Source organism: Tetrao urogallus (genome assembly GCF_951394365.1).
Source record: "Tetrao urogallus genome assembly, chromosome: 3".
In the NCBI taxonomy this organism is placed as follows: domain Eukaryota; kingdom Metazoa; phylum Chordata; class Aves; order Galliformes; family Phasianidae; genus Tetrao; species Tetrao urogallus.
Window position 1 is genome coordinate 73,657,230 of NC_136815.1, and position 22,190 is coordinate 73,679,419.

General features: G+C 35.4%; 1 protein-coding gene across 1 annotated transcript in view; it reads right to left on the reverse strand.

The window, feature by feature from the left end:
- Window positions 1–311: 311 nt before the first annotated feature.
- Window positions 312–22,190, reverse strand: part of CDH12 (cadherin 12) — a gene marked incomplete at both ends in the record, with an annotated part of 136,801 nt that continues 114,922 nt past the window's right edge. The window contains 5 exon segments of the mRNA XM_079533354.1: window positions 312–811; window positions 5,970–6,221; window positions 9,700–9,817; window positions 11,198–11,319; window positions 18,482–18,618. Of these exon segments, the coding sequence (XP_079389480.1) occupies window positions 312–811; window positions 5,970–6,221; window positions 9,700–9,817; window positions 11,198–11,319; window positions 18,482–18,618 (1,129 nt within the window).

Genomic DNA, 22,190 nt, shown 5'->3' on the forward strand with positions numbered 1-22,190 from the left:
CTTCCACCATGATGCCAGAAAGCTATCTTCTTTCTAAGTCAGTCAGTAAACTGTACCTTGTAGGCCTGAGCTTGTCTCAGTGTAATTCCAGAGTAACAAAATAAGAACAACAAAAAACTGTGTATATTACAGGATTTATCTCTTCTTTGCAGATCAAACAAAAACTGACAGTATGATAAACGTAGTAACTTGCTGGAAACAATTGCTGTCTTTTATAATCAAAGGAATCCTGTCCTATTATAAAGCTTAGGTTTATCTTTTTTATTTGTTGTTGGTTTGCTTTTCTTTTTATTTCACTGATGTATTTGTTCTTAAGTGACTTTATCAGGGTTATAACTTTCTTCTTCTCCAAACATGTCTGCCAAGATCTTAAAACGAGGTCCCCAGTCACTCAGATAGTCGTAATCCTGGTCTGCCTCTGTAGTAAGGGATTCTATAGAGCTGAGGGACTCTGCAACAGACCCATTTCCTTCATAAGCATAGGTTGCCAAGGAGTCATAAGGGGGTGCAGTTGGATCAACATCATTTTCCTGCAGCCTTTGATTAATGAAATCTCTTATGTCTGTGTTGTCTTCCACTGGTGGTCTCTGACGTGGAAAACGCAAGGTGTCTGGTTTTATGTCCCTGCGCATTTTGTTATCTTCAATCACTTTGGGATTCCTCAGAGCACCAATGTCGAAAGCTTGGGTGTCCTCCTCTCCACCTCCTTCATCATCATAATGGATAACATTATCTCTGATGTCTTCTTTAGAGGTCATCAGGGTGTCCTTTTTCTTCTGCCTCCGCAGTGCTACATATAGTACTACAATGACTGTAATGACAGAAAACTGAAGTTAAGACATGCATAGAAATAATTTGGTACTCTGATGACATATCATTATACTTCCTTTGAAAGCTGCAAGCAATCAAAAGGATTTTTTTTCCTTAGAAGATAGACTCCTGCTATTATCATAAAAACAGCAGTGCTCTATCCAATAAAAAGTCATTTGCTGTTTGATGTATGAATCTTTCTTTAGTGCTTGCTGTGAAGGAAGTAACAAACTGTCTTGCTTTATGCAAAAAGTAGGGGTGGATAGGACTTTCAGTTCAGATACAGAGAGATGGGATTCTTTTTTAAATGTGTTCCATAGCTTAATAGAGAAAAATTCCCGATTTTTGACATTATAGAATCATAGAATCATAGAATCATAGAATTGCTCAGGTTGGAAAAGACCTTAAAAAGATCATCAAGTCTAACCATACTACCCTAACTCTAACAACCTCCACTAAATACGTCCACCACATCAAATGTTTTCTAAACACATTCAGGAATGATGACTCAACCACCTCCCTGGGGAGCCTATTCCAGTGCTTAACTACCCTTTCTCTAAAGAATTTTTTCTGACATCCAACCTAAACTTAACCCAGCAAACCTCCACTTACCCTGTCGAGAAAACAAAATGAATGGAAAACCAAAACAACAACCACAACAAAGCATTGTTGAAGAGAAAAATAAATAAATAGGAATTTCTGAGATGGACAAAAAAAAGTCTAAGTTCAGTTATTTATACATTTTTTTGCCTCTCTGAATTTTGAAGAATGACCTGTGATACGTGATATGTTTCTGGAAGGAAAAGGAGTCCTGTAGATCTGGTTGGTTTTCAGCTATCACCTCTTCCAAGCTCAATAGTGTTTCATCTTAATAAGCAGGAAACCAAGCAAAGGCAGGAGAAGCAAAGGTGCTGAATGGTTTCTTTGCCTCTGTCTTTATTCATAAGACAGAGATCCCTGAAACCAGAGGGAAAATTTGGAGCCAGAAAAATTTATTCTGATGGAAGAGGAAAAGGTTAAGGAAAACTTAAAAAAATTGGATGCATACATGGACAGTAACTTTGACAGGATGTAAACTGTAGTGAGGGAGATGACTGACATTACAAGGCCATTGGAAATTAAATTTGAAATGTTGTGGTACTATGAGAAGTTTCTGAGGACTGAAGAAATTGTCATCATTATCTTAAAAAGGGGCAAGAAGAATGACTGAGGGAACTACAAGCCAGTGAGTCTCACATCTGATCCTGACAGAAGCGATAGAGGAAATAATTCTGGATACCATTTACAAGCCTATTAAAAACAGGAAAAATGATGAGAAGTGAACATGTATTTACAAAGAGGAAAATGTGCTCAACTTGTCAGATAGCATTCTACAGAGAGGTGGCTGGTGGATTAGCAGAGGATGTTATTTATCCTAAGTTTAGCAAAGTGCTGCTATGTGGCATAAGAAACTTAATATAAAACTGAGGAAGTATGGACTGGATAAGTAGATAGTGAAGTCGACTGCAAAACTAGACAGGTTGTTAGGCTCTGAGTGCTGTGATCAACACCCAGGTGTTTGAGGCCAATCACTAGTGGTGTACCACAGAAATTGGTACTGGAACCAGTTTTGTTTAACATCTTCATTAATGACCTGAACAGCGTATACCCTCTGGAAGTTTGCAGGAGATAAACAAATAGGTATTGGTGCCATCATTCAGAGGTACCTCAATAGACTGGAAAAATGGGCCAGTAGGAATCCCATGAAGTTCAGCAAAGGAAAATGCCAAGTCCCATATGAGGAGAGGAATAAAACTATGTACCAGTAAATACTACGACCTGACTAGCTGGAAAGAACCTCAGTAGACAAGGACTGAGATGGTGATGGGTAGCAAGTTCACTATGAGTCAACAATGTGCCTTTGAGGCAAAGAAGGCCAACAGCAGTTTGGGCTGTATTAGGAGAAATGTTGCTAGCAAGTCAAGGGAGACAATTCTTCCCCTCTGCTCAGCACTGCTGAGGCCATATCTGTAGTGCTGAGTCCATGCTTCAGCTCCTCAGTGAAAGACAGACATGGGCTTTCTGTAGCAAATCCTTCAAAGAGTCACAAAGATGCTCTGGTTGGAGCATCTGACATAGAACAAGCTGAAATCTGAAAACATTCAGCCTGTAGAAGAGAAGACTCAGGGAGATCTTTGATCAGTGTGTTTAAATACCTGACAAAGCAGTAAAGAAGAGGGAGTTTGAGCCTTCTCAGCTTAGTGACAGGACAATGGACAATGGGCAAAAGCTGAAATACAGGAAATTCCATTAAAATATGAGTTTTTTCCTCTCATAATGGTTAAGCACTGGATCATGTTTCTCCGAGAAGTAGTGTTGCATCTATCCTGAGTTATAATCAAGCCTCATCTGAATGCAGCCATTCTCTAAAAGGATGCTGGGCTAGTTAATCTCCAGAAGAGCATTCCATCTGTGATTTTGTACTCAAAGGAAATTGTTTTGTGGTGTGGTTTTATTGCCAATGGTTTGGGCAATGAGAAACCTAGTAGTAGTACACTGGTAATTATTATTATTATTTTTTTTTAATTTCCTAACTGCCTTTGGTAAAAATCATAGAGTTCTAAGCGCTATTTGTGAAATAATATAATAAAGAACAGAGTTGCAATGATTGTAAGTTCATGATCCAGTGTGCATAGCATAAAATAACTCCTGATGTTAATATATTGACTGTTTCTTATGTGGAAGTGAGCTCAGTAAGAATCACTTCAAGTACAGTTTTAAAGACCGCAATAATGAAAATCCTGAAGAAACTTTAAGATTTATCAGTTTGCCATTATTACAGAAAAAAAAAGATAGAAATTCCATTCTCTTATGTCGTGCACATTACTGGTGTTCTCATTATTTATACATTAGTTTTTGTAGGTAGTATTACTAGATTGATTGGAATGAAGGGAGCTATTAAAGACCAAAGCCTCTTTTCCTAACATAATCTCAGTAATTTAGTCTGGAAAGTAGGAATAAAAATATTTTCATTAGTGTCATACACATTGAGAGCATCCATCAGAGTCAGAGTTGATGAGTTCTTTGACATAATTGTATTTGACCATTAGAGAAACATAAACAGTTTTCTTGAAGGCCCACATCATTACCTACCAAATTTAGGGCGAAAATCAGACTTCAAATATTTATATTTACTCAGAAACTTGGGTAGCGTAAATAATCAATGGATTAGAACTGTCAGGTTCTCTAGTTCAGGTTCTTCATAGTTCACATCATAAAAACTAATCACAAGGGTGACAGCCTAAATGATTTTACTACATCTACTGTAGTGTTTAGAAGTTCTAGGCACTTTGCTCTGTATTAAAGAGACTAGATGACCTGAGAATGCTGCCTTAAAATGGAGTTCTAATTGATTCATCATTTGTCCTGGTGGATGAAATGCTTCACAAATGGCAGCAGAGTGCATTTGCAGTTTGGAAAAAAAAAAAAATAAAGAGGGGTGACCAGCAGGGAGAGAGAGGTTCTGCTCTCGTAGGGCACCATCTGGAGTACTTCAGCCAGATCTGGGGCACCCAACATAAGAAAGATGCAGAACTGTTGAAGCAGGTCCAGAGAAGGGCCATAGAAAAGAGAACTGGAGAACCTTTCCTATGAAGAGAGGCTGAGGGAGGTGGGATTCTTCAGCCCGGAGAAAAGAAGGCTTCAGTGACATTTCATTGCAGCCTTCCAGTACTTAAAAGGAGCTTATAAACAAGGAAAATGGACTTTTTACACAGGCAGATAGTGATAAAACAAGGGGGAATGGTATAAACTAGAAGGCAAGAGAATTAGATTAAATGTTAGGGAAAATTTTTCACTGAGAGTGAGGTGTGTTGGAGCAGGCTGATCAGGGAAGCTGTGGATGCCTCATCCTTGGAGACATTCAAGGCTGGGTTTGATGGGGCCCCGGGCAGCCTGACATAGTGCCTGATTTAGTGGTCAGCAACCATGGAAGGGGGTTGGAATTAGATGATCTTTAAGGTCCCTTCCAACTGAAGCCATTCTATGGTTCTATGATCTCTTCACACTGAATAGCTGAAACTATTATTCACAATAGATTCTTTTGGAAAGCTGAATCTCATTCTTGATTGTTTACAGGGTTTACACAGTAAACTGTTGTAAGGCTTTTTTTTAGTATATTTTTAAAATCTTTTTAAGTATGAACATTTACCATTCTCATTCTGATTTGAAACATATTTCTCACAATAAAAATATTTTAGACAGAATAAAAATTCTAAATTTTACCCACTACTACTCAGAAACTCCTAATGCAACTCCAAGACTGTAGTACTTTGCTTAAGCTATGAATTACTATATTCATTCAAATGCAAATAAGTATGCATATATTTTATTCAGTGTCTCAGCTCTTGCTGTTTGCCCAATAGATCTACACAACAATTAGTATGAGATTTAGGCAGACCCCTAGCATCAAGAAAGGGCATAGTCTAGCATATCTAAGAATTAGTTTGTACTAAGCTGCTCACAATGAACCTGTGTAGGTTACAAAGTTGGATTTAATTCATTACCAATTCATTAAAGACATACTGTATGTAGGATGCAGATGGGTATGGACTGCCTTGGGTATGCTATAAACAATATGTTATTTAAGTGTAGTATAGATCCAAATGATGAAGCAGTGTAATGGAAACCATGCCTGCCTGAAATTAATACGTTTCTGTCAAGTTCTACAGTGGTCTAGCCAGTCGCAGTCTGCATTACAATAATTTTCTCCTCTTTCATTTCATCACTCTTTTTCTCAAGCTGGTATTAAAAGTTAAACAAAGGCCTTTACTAAGTTTTTACTGCTATTACTGTCAGTAGGGCTTGTTTACTTTAGTAATTTTAAGAAACTGAAGTTTTTCAAGGAGAGTATTTCAGCGAAAGTGTTTCAGACAAACAATGCAGCTCAAGTTCCACTGAAAGCTTATCTTTTCATGCAATAAGAAACATGTAGGTATTAGCAGATTCACATTTCTGGTCATTACTTTGGGATGCTTTTCTAGAAAGTTAGAAGTACACAAGTTTTCAAGAACATCCACACATTTTGTTTTTTTAAAACATTTGTTTAAGCTAATGGGAACACAAATTAATTAACACGTGAGTCAGAATAACATACTTGAAAGGGTATAATGAGAACTAACCTAGAAGTATAACAATACACAACAGGATTGCAATCAGTGCTCCTGTACTGAGGCCTACTGGCAAGAAGATTGCTTCCACATTGCAGGACAGGATGGTACCATCAGAATCACATCTGCAAACCCGGATAGTCATTGTGTTTGTACTGCTCTGGACAGGGTAACTGCTATCTTCTATTACCACTGGAAGAAAATACAGCTCTTGCTGCCTCCTGCTGTAGCCATTTCTCCTGGTTTCAATCCCAGCTGTGTTGTCTGTAAAACATGAGAGACATTATAGGATTTTTATTGTGCACATAATTTACTCTTGATGTTTGTATCAACTTTACTACTGGAAGCTGTTTCATTTCTGAAACTCAGTGAACGACATGCTCTTATGTATTTGTCTTGTCATTACAAAAAGAATTGTATTCTGATTGGTGTAGCTAAGGGATTTCCTTTTTGCAGAGAATCAAACAATATACCATTTCCAGCCCAGGACTGTGTTCCAAATGACTCTAATTGCAGGTGGATTTAGATCAAGACTCCATTAAATCATTCAATTTCTTTTGAAAAAAAGAAAGTAAGATGCTTGGGCAAAATACAAAACCCTTTCAACCTTCTTGCCATATTGAGAGTACAGAAATGAACTGTAATGAACTATAATCAGTACATTTTCCATCAATTAGTCACAAATGAGTTCAGAGCTCCTAGAAATTATATTTTGTAATTTCTTCCCAGTAGCTAGTCAGTTATCACAACTTTTCTTGAATCAAACAGAGCAGCAAGAAAATGATGTGCAGATTAAAAGAATTACATTGAAAACAAAAAGGAAATAAAATTAACAGGCAATCAATTAGCTGTCAGATTTGAATGAAGGTAGCCTGCAGCAGTAACCATTTTTCCATCCGATCCATACACTTTAGTATATCTTTATTTGCTGTCTGTGTTATAAATTTTATCCCTTCTTGGAGATTTATAGTATGTAGAAGAAATAAGGCCCCTGGATTCAACAGTTATGCAGTTCTGAATAAGGACAATAAGAAAAGAAGCCTAAATCAGGTACATTACGAATGGCTACAATTCAGAGAGCACTTGGCTGACTGAATGTTTATTTCAGATGTCATTATTTTGTCAAACAGGCATACAGACATATCAAGTTCAGTGACAATTAGCTTTGAAAAATCAAAGTATTTCAAAATTGTTCTAATCTAGCCAACTTCCATCTTCAGCTTATTCTTTCTCTGTTTCATCATCTGCACTGCATAAAAATTAATCCAGCTTCATCTTACCAGCTTCTGGTTCTTCAGTCTATTTTAATAGAGCCTTTAGTTAGCACACTATCTTTCTCTCTTCACAGTAAATTATATTCTGGGGAGTACAAGGCCTGAAAAAATTTGTTCTAGAATCATAGAATTATGTAAATTGACAAAGGACCATTAAAGGTCATCTAGTCCAACTCCCCTGCAATGAATAGGAACACCTACAGCTAGATCATAGTGCTCAAAGTCTGATCTTGAATGTCTCTAGGGACAAGGTAGCTACCACCTCCAAGGGAAACACATTCCAGTGCTTCACTATTCTCATCTTAATTTTTTTTTTCTTCCTTTTATTCAATATAAATCTCCCCTACTTTAGTTTGAAACCATTTCCCCTTGTCCTATCAGATCCTGCTGAAGAGTCTATCCCTTCTGTCTTATATCCCCCATTATCAGGTCTCCTCAGATGCACTACAAACACATTACATCTAGTGTTATTTCACAACGCCCATGATTTTATCATTATAGATCAGCACTGCTTATTAGACTTCTCGGTGTGTTTAAAAATGTTAGTATACGTATTTACCTGTAAAAGTGTAATGTGATGAACAGAATCAATTCCTCAAATAAAGCCAAAATTCCTCTCACAAAGTACCTCCTTGATACTAATACAATCTCAAACTCAAAAATTATGACATTTATGTTTTCTAGAGGTATACTTGATGTAGCAAAAAAAATGATGCTCTGTTATTACCAAAAAAAGAGCAGAAGATAGCAAATTGTGCTGAGTTACCCAAAGAAGTACTACAGATAGTTAAGCAGAGAATGGAAAATAGCAACTGTAGTGCATTATTAAGAAGAAGCAATATTCACCATTGGGTCTAATGGGACAAATGATGCAAAACATTTAAACCTTGCTTGGCATAACTATAGTTAGAAGTTGAAATGCTATAGCATTTTTAGAGAGTAATAGATGTTGAAGTCAAACTGTTTAGGCTAAGTACTTCAGAAGAATAATGATCTAATCTTTCAAGAATAGAAGGGGATTTCATTACTTTACAAGACTCTCCTTTATATTTGCTGAAATCTGTCTCAAAATAAGTACTCCGTCAGAATGGCCTCTGAAAAAATGCTAAAAAGTACACATTTTTAATTTAATAAGTTAATATGATTCATATCTGCAATTTATAATATGAATTATTATGTTTTCATTACATACTGTATTTACAAATTGTTAAATGAAATTCTCTGCTCACTTGTAAGCTGGTTTTAACTATCTATGATGCACCTTAATGGAATTCACTCATGAGTTCTTTATTCACTGATTAGTCCACCCTTCAAATTCATATTTCCAATTTAGAGATAAGGATGTAGTGTGAGACCTTTTCAAAAGTCTTAAATAGAAGTAGAAAATATAATTTGCCCGTCCCTTGGCCATTGATGCATCCACCCTCCACTCTGTCTTAGAAGGCCATGAAATTAGTCAGGCACAATTTACCATTGATGAAGCCATGCTAGCTGCCTTGGATCACCTCCTCTTCTCACACGTGCCTTAATATAGCTTCCGGAAGGATCTACTCCATGATCTTTGCAAGCATAAACATATATAATCATATCTCCTTATCTCATAAAGGAACTGATTAGGTGCTATGCCTTTGCAGTAGGTTTGATAGCTTTTACCATTACTCATTATATCAGTCACATTACCTCAATTATAGTTGTTGCATTTTCAGTCATATGATCAGAGGAGGTACCACATGATCAAGAAACATAGTACAGCATAACAAATATTGCAAAGTTGATGCTGGTTATTAATTTCTATATAAAAATATAGACTGTCAACTGGAGTAAAGGATTTCTCTATCAAAAGGAAAAGTAGGGAAAAGTAAGTAACAAAAAAGTTGAGTTTGGATTTTTGCCATTAAGTGGAAGCTTCAAATGAAAAGTAAAGGTAATACTGTAAGTAGTGACAAAAAGGTGAAGGCAAAAAATCAATGAAGTTAATCATGTAAATCCACAAATTATTCAGTGTTGTAGGATATTATGTTGCAGCAACACTGTTCATATTTAGAACTAATTGTCCTATAGGACTACGTGTCCTTCAGAAAGAATGATAGATGCATGTTTTGAAATCAGTATGAAAAGTAGAAGTTTTTAAACAAGGCAGTATTAGTGCTTTGTTTAAAGATAAACCTGTATTGATATATGAGTTCTTCCTGATAAACTGAACGATTGAAGGAAGTAATAAAACACGTAGCAGTGTTTTTGCAAGCCTGTAAGAAAATCCCAGTCTTCGTTGTTCTGACAATTCCTGGCCTCTGAAAATGGGAGGAGGTGTAAGACCTGAATTTATATTAATTTCTGTTCTAGATAATTAACAATTAGAAATGTATAAAATAAAATTTCTATGGGCATGCCTGGAATATAAAGCAATCATAACTGTCATTATAATCACAGCCTGCTTTCTGAAAGAGGTATATGGGTAAGCAACTTACTTCTGTAGTCATGGACTGTGAAATTTGGTTTGTTGGAAGCCTCAGGTGACAGTCTGAAGGAAAACCTTTGCCCAGCTGGTGACAAATCTTTGTCTGTGGCAGTGACGGTCTGTATTACCTGAAACCAGATTAAGATTAATTTTGAAGTCAGTTCACTAAAGACTTCTAGAACACATAATTTTGTTAAAGAGAAAATTGAAACAAGTGAAGGGCAATCCTTATGGATTACTCTCATCCCTCTAATGGTTTGGACAGTGGAGGTAAGGGGTCTAAATGCTACAGTCCCTAGAGATCTTGTGATATCTCAGAAGGTCTTGTTTTCACATATAGAAAGAAAATCAGAAGAATTTTCCCTATAATAATAAAAGAAGCATCTAATAGTTGTCCTTTTATCAAAATGCTAGTGATTGTTTGCAAGTAAGTTAATTAATTAGAGATGGTTCACTTTATCAGTTACTTCTAATATTACTGCTAGGACTAGTACATGCTAGTACTGCACTCTGATTTTACGTCTTCAGATGAAGTGGAGAGGTTTTTAAGATCTGCAACATCTAGGCATGATGGAGTATTAGGACATGAACTTTTCAGTCTCAGAGTAGATGGGGATCTATGAGATTTTAGATGAGGACAGTGCAATTAGGATACTTCATAGTAGGATTTCCACTGATCTAGATTTTTATGCCAAAAATTTTTGGCAATTATATATGTAACAAATTTATAATTATTGCCAGTTTACTGCCTATCTCCACCTTCCCAGTAAAAGATCACCTTCTCTATTATTAGGGTCAGGAGAAAAAACTAATGGCTTTGTCCATTAAACAAGAAGCTAATTGAAGTTTTCTGAGAAGTAACTGGAACATGCAAGAAATAAAAAAGTGAAAAAGAGAGGAATGTTATATGAAGTCACAGACATATCTGTAATAAAAGCATCACATAGGCTGATTACTTATTACATACATATAAAGAGAATTTAGTAATGACAAAGCAGGCTGTATATATTCCTTCCATGTCTGATAGTTACCTCGTAATTGAACAGGCAAAGTTACAAGCCTTGGACAACATTCTATATCTGTAGAAGTTTTTCCATGCTGTGTATATATTTGAAACTGTTAATAAAAGCAAGCTTTCAGAAGGACTGACTTTGGCATTGTGGGTTCTTTTTCTGTGTATAGGACACAGAGAATTATGTAATCCAGCCTGTTGTGTTTACTTCCTTGACCGTAATTTTGCAGCTCTATTTGAATGTCTAAAATTAAGAGCTTCTTTCTCCTGTTTTCTGTTCCCTGCAGAGTACCAAGTGACTGTGGTCCATATAATCAGAGATCATAAAATAAAAGGACCATAAATAAATGTCAAAAAGCAGAATTCCAAAAGATGAATACTTATAATGCATTTTATTTGCAAAATAATTCTAAACATGATGCAATTGCTGAAATCCATGATTTTTCATGGTTATAAACAATGAGAAAAGGAAAGGCAAAATAGTAATTTGAAATACCTGTCCTGGCTTGGCATTTTCACATACAGATGTCTCATATGGAACTGAAATTTCAGGAGGAAACTCATTGACATCCAGGACGTTTATTATAACGTTGACTTTGCTGGTTAATAATGGGTTACCTAAAATAATTTTTGGGAGAAAAGAATTAAATAATGTTATTTATGTTTGTTTATCTCCAGTGTCTATGAGATGTCATAATATTTTTTTATACCAGTATGGAGACTTCTAAAAATCCTTGCCTTATATTCCTTTCTGATTTGTATGCAGGAGAAAACAGAAGCAAGCTTATCATTTTGTACCAGACTTTGATCTATTATTGCTCATGGAGTAAAGAATCAATCAACATGATTATGTTTGTCAGAGCATGATTTGCAGAATTTGAAGTTACACCTGTAATTATATGTGCGAACTTTTCTCAGATCAATTTTCATGGATTCTTTGGTAAACACTTCCAAGAATTAAAACTGAATTCTGTTTTCAACAATGGAATACAGAAAAAATCAATATTATTTATCCACTGTTTACATCTTCAGGTTATTAAGGAGGTAAGTAGTGTCTTTAGTTGGTGGAGAAAAGTGAGAGAAAATGAAATAAAGAAAAAATAAATGCTGAAGACCAGAGAGTCAGTGGAAAATTTAGCAGTGAAATATATAGAAATAGGATTCAACTTATGGTTAGATTATTAAGCTATATCATACTTAGTTAATTGCATAAATATTTGCAAGTAGCAAATACTTTGTGCAAAATAAATGATAAAAATCATATATACTACTGTCTGTTCATTGTCTTTCTAATGCAGATAATCATAATTTCGTAGCTGACATAATTTAGTCACTAGAAGTATTTTATATACAAGATTATCTGTGAGCTCAGTGTCTGATGAAAAAGTAATATAAATTCAATTGAAAGCAGATAAAATTGCTTTTTATTTTATGTTTAGACACCTCTGATGGTAACAGATACATAAAAACAGTTTAGTTGGTGAGTCAAAAAGATAATGTACTTATCCCTTGTAATTTTAAAGAGAGACAATGACTACATTGTCTACAACAGTCAATTATTGAAGAAATCTATGCCTGAAGCATGGTGGTGTAGGAATGACAGCGTGGGGTCTTGGCTAAGAACAAGAAGAGTTTTCTGGAATCTTCATGTATAAATGGCCCATTTATATTGTCTGTGCTAACCGCTAACTGTAATTCATATAAACATTTGCACATCTATTGTTTATAGCCAACAGCAGGGAAAGTTTTAGCAGGTCAACAATATATTGCAACTCATTGCCAAGAAATTCATTGTAGCACTGTTAAAATTTTACATTATTTCTTTCTTGTTCTTAGAAACTACTAAATTGAATGTTTTCATGGAATCTCTGTCAAAGCCAAAAGGTCAAAATGATTTCCTAGTTAAATAACAACAGCTGCAAGTAAAAGCATGCTTTACTTGCTTACATATAGTGAATAGACCAACCATCCTAAAATCTCAGCTTGAACTCTAAAAAAAGAGCCACAAAAACACTATCCGAATCTCACAATACTTTTAGTTCTTTCTGTGAAAATATCTAATTTATACAGAAATCTGAGTACCAGTTTTCATGCTCTTTGAATGCTCAGTCATTTTCAAGTCACCACAAGCACATGAAGAAGGTCTCTGTAAAAAAAGCTATGTGGAGTATGAATGTGGATAGGACTTGGTCTAGCAACTGGGAACAGGACAAGGATTCTTTAGGTGCCCAAAGAGCCAGAAGAAATCTGGAACATTTCCTCGCATTTGAACTGGTTCCTCTGTACTAGCAGGAAACAAAAAAGTACTAAGAGGCTGTTTTGATCAATGGAAAGTAGGACCACATCTCTGAATATGGACAGAGATGAACTAAGTCCTGAGGAGATCTTGTTTAAAGTTGCTTGCAGAAATCAAACCTACAAATCCTAAACCTCCCTGCTAGCAGTACCCATGTAGAGAGCACAGTAACTGCCAAAAAGTAATCCAGGCTTTCCTTCAGGTTCTGTGCATTTGTCCTAAGATACAGCTGAATGGAATGGCAGGAGTCTACAATACATTCTGCAGACATATTAGAAATTAATTCAGTTGTGAAAGTACAGGCATTTGTTCATTTCTTTTTAGAACTCTATACAAGAATGAATGTATTCAAAATTCATGCATCACATACATGGAAGGTATTAGTTAATCACTGCAGCATGCTTTGGAGGTATACACAGATATACACACATTTTTTGCATTTATTTCTCACTGATAGTTTGCAACTTATTTTCTGTGATTCTTTGAAGTGTATGCATAACTATACTGCTAACTATTGTAGCAAGGTAGAATGTCTCCTTTCATAAATGGTTGGCAATAATCAAACATGAAAATAAGATTACTTTAGCAAACGATAGAGCTACTTTCTTGTTATGTGTTTGTTCCTTTTTCTTGCTGGATTACACTGGTAACTGTGTAACTACTCATGTATAAAAAGGAAGACTGCTAAAAGTTTGGTTACAGCATTGGATTCCTATACAAAGACTCATAATACTTGATGCTTACAAGCATAAAAAAACAAAACAAAACAAAACAAAACGGAAAAAAAGCACTTCACAAAGTTTACTTTAATCTTCTCTGGTTTTGTCTTGTTTGCCCTTTGTCTGAAAATCGAATCATTTTTAGTCCTGTGAGCATAGTAGTGATGTGTGTGCTTGTGACAGTGAATGAGTCACTCAGGCCAACTACTTAAGCCATTTAAACTCAAATTACCCACAGAAGAGGACAAGCGGTTTATCATTAGCATAGGAATTATGAAGCTGATTTCAGGTTTCAATTCTATCTGTACTACAGGCAAATTAATTAGTTTCTTTCTTCATCATTTTTCCTGTCTGTAAGACAGTGACAACACTGCTTCCTTCTTTTGCTCGAGTGCCATGGTCTGGTAACATCTTCATAGTTCAAAGATATTACAGGACTAGAACCTATAAAATACGTGAATGAATGAGACTGTGAAAATACAAGATACCTAAAAAAAAAAAACAGATGCTGACCACTGAGGAGATCTCAATCCCAGCTATGTTATGCAGGAAAGGATAAACATCGTCTTGAAATTTAAGATCATATTTCTTTAGCATTATTTCTACAGGAATAAGATGTTACACAACTTAACCTATTTCTTCTTCTGTCAAGTACAGACACTATTTTTGTTCTTGGTAATTTAGCATGACACTGTGGATCTTTCTGAGCATTGAACTCTGATTATTTATACCATCAAATTCTTACAACAACTTCTTGGCACAGTTCTGGCCTGGGGAAACTAGTGGTCTTTCAGGTAATCCACTTTCACGTAGTGAGAGTTAGTATGAATGAAGGACAACTCAGCAAATCCATTTACACATTGCCACCCTGTTTGGAAGGCCAGAGTGTTCATGGCATGGAAGTAAACTACTCAGTGCCAGCTGGCCTAAGTGACAAGAAAAAATGCAAGACAAGTATAATTTATTACTCTGGACAGAGTTTGTGGAATCAAAAATGTTCAAAAGCAGGAAGCATGGAAGCTACAAGAAGAAACCATTAGGAGAAAAACAAAACCAAAATGAAAAGTAGAGAAAAGAAGTTCAAGTAAGGAGAAACTGGTAAACGAAATGGGAAAAAAATAGGGGTTTGAAACATCCCCTTCCTGTTCATGTACTTTGTTCTACATGGAGGCTGATTTTTTATTTCAACAGATGGGTAAAAGACCTTTTGCATTCTCCTGCCTTCATGTCTGTGTCATCTGCATGTTAGCAGAAGAGTCATCCGCTTTCCAAAAATGAATATTTCTACTTCAGGATGAGCTTCTTTAACAAGGGTAAAGAAGAAGGTTATGGTATCTTGTGTTAAATATGACAGTAGGCATCCATCACTCCAGACTGAGTAGTTGTTCTGATATTTGAAGACAGATTTACAGATCGTGTTTGGAACAGATATATGTCAGTTTTTCAGGTTAGAAATGAAAAATAAACAACAATATAGTGATACGTGGTTAGAGCTGGTCACTCAATAACATGGCTAGAATAACTTCCAATATCTGATTTCCCTACATGGAGCCAGATACTTTTGTCCATATGCAAAATTTATGATGTTTTTTCAGGGTAATCAGGATTTCTCACATCCACAAACTGACACAAGCATGCCTATAACAAGCAAATTTCATTATCAACTTGTTGCTAAGGGACAAAATTTGGCCTCTGGTTAAGCTGCCAATCCACACCGCATTTGGTATAAGTAGGAATGAAAAGACCAGTTTAGGGACGAATAGTTGCAGTATATCTGTGTCAAAAAAAAGAAAAAAAAGTAAATAAATAAAGCAGAAAGAGGACATTGGACATAAAACCATTTACAAATTCCCAAACAGAAAAACTTTTAAAAAAGAAATTATTTTTCTCTGTAACAGCTCATACCAACAAAGGATACACTGATTTACATAAGGCAATTCTCATCTGCCTCATTTCTGAAATATATTCCTTTAAAAAATATAATGTCTTTTTCTTTTTTTTTTTGCTAATAAAAAATATTATCAGTTTGTAAGAAAAGTCTAATGATACATCCAATTCTGCATTTACATTTATATATTCTCTGCTGCTATATTTAGCTATCTAAACTGCTTGCCTTTGTTTGAAAGTTAATTTCTTTGCTTAGAAGTTGTAATACTACTACACCGTACAAAAAAAAGTTGACACAAGTATAATCTGTGATTCTTACAGAGTTTCATTCTGAAGCTACAGAAGCCCAGTGGGGGCGACCACTAGAAAACCCCATGGCTAAGGGCACTGGAGGTATCTGTACGTTTTTTTCTTGTTCCTTCATGGAAAAAAAAAAAAAAAAAAAAAAAAAAAAGTGTTGAGAATGAAAAATAAGTATTTTAGCAAATGATTAACAGAAATTGAAATGGCTATTAGTAGTTTGAAATCTCTTTATTTTAAATATATGTGCTCAACAAGAGTTGAAAATATTTAGATAAGAATTAAAGTCCTGGGGCAAGTTTGTGCAGCCATTTGTAATATTGGACCACTTGGCAATCAGATCTATGTCAAAGCGCTGTTCAGCATCCTGTTACTACAAGAGATGATTATTGCACTGTTTCTATATAAGCACTAAATGGGTCACATCTTTGTTGTAGCAGAAAATTCCCCAAAATATTAATTTTTTCCCTCTTTCATTTCATGTGTTCCTACTCTTCTCTTTGGCCTTCTTCGCTGTGTAGTGTACTATTTCTCAAACCCGGTGTTTATTTCTGTGTAATTTCTTATACACCTGCATATAAAGTTCTGAGATAATATACATAAAATCTTCCAAAATGATCCAATATTGCTCTAGTACAGGTACAGCAATTATTTGTATTGCTATGGATAATGCTTTATAAATATTTTGATGTACGCTAAAATGAATCGCACGTATGTCTCAGGTGTAGAATCTTAACTAGGTGTTGAAATTGGGAATTTCATAATATAGACTGCCTGCTTCAGTGTTGCATAACATTATGTAGAAATGTAAACTTGGAGATTTTAGCTAGCTTTAATTACTCTAGGTAATAATAAACAGATTCCTATTAAGTTTATTAAAAGTGCAACCTTATTGCAGAAAGATTTTACAGTTCTCAGGAGATCCTTATCCACCAGAAATAACTAAGCGTTACTGAAATGTAGAGTATTACAAGACTTCTTCACTACAGCCTTTCAGTTTCTCTGAAAATGAAGTACAGTTCTTCTGGACTTTCAGTATACGCAAATACTTATAGTCCATATAATCAATCACTTGTGAAAGTTTAGTTTCTTCTGCTAGTCTGTTCCTATCTCAAGTTAAGGATAAAATTCAAGTGTTCATTTGGCTAGTGTCCCTGTTAGTTTTCCAGACTTCAGGTAGTGATCCCATGAGCTCTCCTTGAGATAACTACAGCTATTTTTATTTTAATATATGCTTTCTTTGCTTCCAATATCTCCGTCTTGTTAATAGAATAGTAATATATTCTATATTAACTACATATATATATATTAACTATATATAATAGTTAATAGAATAGTTAATAGAATGTATTACATATTGAATCATAGAATCACAGAGTCATAGGGGTTTGAAGGGAGACCTCTGGAGATCATTGAATCCAACCCCTCTGCTAAAGCAGGTTCCCTACAACAGGTTAGACAGGAAAGCATCCAGGTGGGTCATGAATATTTACAGAGAAGGAGATTCCAGAGCCTTCCTAGGCAGCCTGTTCCAGCGCTCTATTTTTAGCTCAATGCAAAGAAGTTCTTTCTCGTGTTCAGATGGAACTTCCCCTGTTCCACTTTGTGCCTATTACAGCTTGTCCTGTTACTGGGCACCAGCAAAAGGAGCCTGGTTTCATTCTCTTGAATCTGCTCTTCAGAAATGTATAAATGCTGATATTTATATTAACACTTAGGTGAGTGTAGACATTTATAAGCATTTGTAAGTGACATCTCAGTGCCAAGAAATATATTGAGGAAAACAAGTTATTTGTTTTTCTGGACACACAAACAATACAGAACAAATAGAAAATATACCAGGCATATTTTTGTACAGCTTATTATGTGCCAAGAAAGATTTCTGTGTCTTTACACATCTTCTAGAAGACCAAAATTCTCATTCGAATAGTGGTTTACGCCTACCAGACTTTCAGTTCGGCAGGATCATGAAGGAAGAGTGCTACAAATGCTACACAGGATGACAGTGAAGAAAGTTGGAGCTACTTAATACATGAGAAGAAGGGAGCTCTTATCTGCAAATAAAAGCTTTGTGGGAGAAGGCATAAAGGAATAAAGCAAACAAAACCAACAATACAGTAATAGAAAACAAGTGGTTAAGAAGAAAGAGTCTTGGGCAGAGAGAAAATTCAAAATCAAAGAGACAGCACATAAGTTGATTCATTTAGTGCTCTAAATTATTAGCATGCTATCATGACTCTATTTCACTGTAATTCTTGTCTGAGAATTAAATGAATGTGTACATGCAGAGGAAGGTCTCTATACATTCTCTTCTGATTTCAGGCATTCTTGTTGATAAGTTTTTTCAGCTTCTGCAGGAATTGTTCTTGCATGAGGACTACTAGAAAACCATTACTGTACAGGCCTATTTGTATGTCATGCAGCTTTATAGTCAATCTGGGAAAATGATATTTATCGGGCATTTCTAAATCATTTCTTGGTAATATATGCACTCTCCACAGTATATTTATGCTCAAGCACTACATTCTGAAAAAAACCAAACACATTAGCATATTAATTCAGTTTGTGTCATACTTACTAACTTTACTTGCAATTATAGAGAAATTGTACTGTGCTGTGCTTTCTCTGTCCAGTAATTCATTAGTAGCAATGGTTCCTTCATTAGCATCTATTGTAAAGTAGTTGTCCACATCATTCTTCCAATCAATGAAGTATCTGTATACGAAAAATATTAAACAGAGTAGATGCAAATGTACAGTGATTACACATTTATCATAACAGCAGTCTAGCTAGCTGGAGCTGTTATTTTTCTCTTCCCAGCTATTGCCATCTTTGCAGGATGAAGACAATAAGCTATGATTTGTTTGCTTGCTTATTTATTACAGAGTTGGAGTATTCAAGGGGAAAAATAAGTATATAATAAAAGACTTACTACTTCTCCTGTATAGATTATTTGAAAATGGGCTCCCAAGAAGTTAATGCACAGCTTTTGTTGACGCGATCATTTATGCCTGTTACTTTGTAAAGCACTAGAAAAGCTCACAGGGAAAAAAAGAAAAGTTGTGAAACAGTGCTTGTTTAGTGATGAATAGTGACTCAGATCTGGTATATTCATAGCTACAATAGCCTTAATGGGCAGACAGAGAGGTGTCCTTGTAGACAGACTGTTAGTGCAGTCTACTTACTTAGAGGTCCTTTACCAAAAGAATATTGGAACAGTCATAGTACAGAAGACCTCAGTAGGCTTATTACCCTTACCTATACAATAGCATTAAAAGGCTCTTTGCTTTTGGGAGGAACGAACAGGTCTGACTTGCACTGGAGTTGAAAGGAATGGGGCAACATTATTCATTTTTTTTATTCTTTCTCAAAAAAGGATGAACACAGGACAAAATCAAAACTCAAAACATGTATGCATTTGTTATTCGTCCCTACCAAGGACATATTAGAAAGAAGAGATGTGCTTGTAAATGTAGCCACTTAAAAGCAATCTGATAATTATTCCAAAACCATTTCCCTTAAATGCTAATTAATTTGAAAGTCTATTTTCTCATTTGATGCCACTGTTTATAGTCATAACAGAATAATTCTTCTGATGCAGTGCCGCTAGCAACTAATTTCCTTTTCATTCCTGCTCTCTTCATACCTAGATTGTGTTTCTCAAAAACCAGGCACGATGAAAATGAGAACCACATTTATGAGCAGTAGGCAATAAACAAAAGTAGCACTCGCAACAGTTACATTTAGAAGTTCATAAAGTCCATTGGAATGTACCTATAGCACCACATTGTATGTAGAGCAGTGAGACTAAAAGCAAAAGATAGTGTTTCCTTCTCTGATAAGTGTAGATTATGGAAAGAATGTATTTGTAATGTAATGTTAAACATCAAGCTTATTTCTACAGAAGGAAGCAATGTTACAAAAAGGTAAATTGCACATTCCCTTAGAATGAGACTCATGAATGCTAATAGCAAAAGGAGACTTAAATAATAAAAAAAATCACAATAGAGCATATGACTTCATTTCATCAAAATTATATTCTTATAATTTTGACAGGATTTTCTAATCCTGTCTGTAGATGAAATAGTCTACTTCAATTGATAGTCATCACTATCAGTTCACTGCTTTATTTGAAGAGCCTCACCTATGATTTGCTAAAATCTGAATATATCCTTTAACGCAGCTGAGCAGGCACATTTTCTACCCACATTTGCAATTTCAATCTCATTCAAAATTTAGTTGACATAAAAAATATGAAAAATATATATGCCATTTCTTAGAAACATGAGATACTCTTTCAAAAGCAGTAAAATTAATTGTTCATACTTTTCATTTTTAATAGATGTTAAATGCTCAGCCACACACAAATGTCCTATCAAAGCATGAGAAAGTAACTTATCTTCAGCCCATGGAAGATCAGCTCCATCTAAATATCCTACACACCAACAATATAAGTCAATGAAGAAAATACAGGACCAAGTTCAAAGTGCAAGATCCTTCACACTGTTGTTTCCAAAGTTGAATTTAATTATAGCTACTTGTAAGACCAGAATCTAATAATCTATTTGCAAGCATTCACACAGGTGGTTAACTTCATGCATAAACTCAATATGCCTACTCCTAAACACAGCATCAGCAGGATCAAAGTTCCAAATAGGCTTTGCAAGACTGGCACTACTCCTCATGAAACTAATGCCAGAATTCTTTTGGCTTCAGAGGAAGCGAGATCAGTGTGAATAGAATAGTGTAATAAAAATAGATTTTATTGGTTGTAATAGTTCTTCAAAATTCATTGTCTTCATTTGCATTCAAACTGTGGATATTATTATGCCAAAACTGTTGGTATTTTTTATGAATTTATTTATTTATTACTTTGGCATTATGTTTGAAGACATGCCTTCCTTCTTTCTCTTTATGGTAAAGAAGGCACATATGGTAAAAATAGGGATGGAACAGACAGTTATTTCAGTCCCGAAATTAGACTAGATATGAAACAGAAATAGAAATATTGGGGATGCATTGGATAAAATATATATTCTCTAAGAAAAAAAAGGCAAATGTCCTTTCTCCTTTCTTTCACAGTCTATCTATGTGCAGAACTCATGAAAAAAATTCTGTCAGAAGATCCTCTCATACATAGCTCTTCTGGACATAGAATTGTTTCCTCCTTCTTTAGTAAATTTGTAATGCTTAGGAAAAGAGTGAATTGGACTTGGTCTGGCTAGTTTTTAAATGGGAACTGTTGAGGAATCTCAAAGGAAGTTCTAATTTTGGGAAGACCCTAAAAGAAGTGAAGTTTCCTTTTATGGTCCAAAAACATTTTTTTTCATATAGTCTCGCATTCACTGTGAGATTTTGCTGAGCACAGCAAAACTTTTCCTAAGACCTGAATTCTGTCTTTTCCTTCAGCGGGAAAACAAACACACAAAAAATAAACAAACAAAAGAAACACCTTCAAGAAAAGAAGAAATGAGAAAAGAGTCGTCAGTCTGAAAAATCAGTAACTTTCCAGAGACAGACCCAGGTATCTGGAACATAAAGCCTGACATTTTTTGTTAGACTGACACAAAGAGGACTGTTGTTGAAATGCTGTTATTAGGACAGCTGTCTAGATCTTCCAGTCATGGTCTAGCAGTTTGAAACAACTGAGATTGGTTTGTTTAAATTCCTAGATTTCCTGTGAAACAGGCCACGGTCAGTGCACTAATCCCAGGAGGCAGCTCTCTCCTGGAAAAGTTAGGATGTACTGGCACAGCCTTACTTTTTGACTCTGAACACAGCAGCAATATATTTTAGAAGCACCTGAATTGGTCTCCTGGGAGAACTCAGTATCAGGAAGCTGAGAAACAGCTCATAGTCATTGTCAAAGCAGAGACTTTGTATAATGAAACTTCCTGCAAATACCACTCAGCAGGGGACTATGTTCAAGGTTGTATTATTGAGTAGGAATGAGTGTGGAAGGATGTATATTTACTAACATTGTTTCAGTCTTCCCAACAATAGCTGTATTTGTACATCAAGTAGGATAGAGAAGACAGAGTGGAAATATTTGATTTATAGAATAATTGGAGCCAAATCTGGAGGACTCTCACCTGGAATGTTCACAAAAACACACTTCCCTCTTAAGGAGCATGTATAATAATTCGCATTCATTCTGGCTAAATTGTGAATGGTCTGTGGCTCACGAGAAAGCTCTGAGGGAGACTGTCTACTCCGCCTGCAGCATAGAAGATAGCAGAGTGCCTGTGGGAGGGGTGCTGAATTCATAAGTGACAGCAGATCATCTT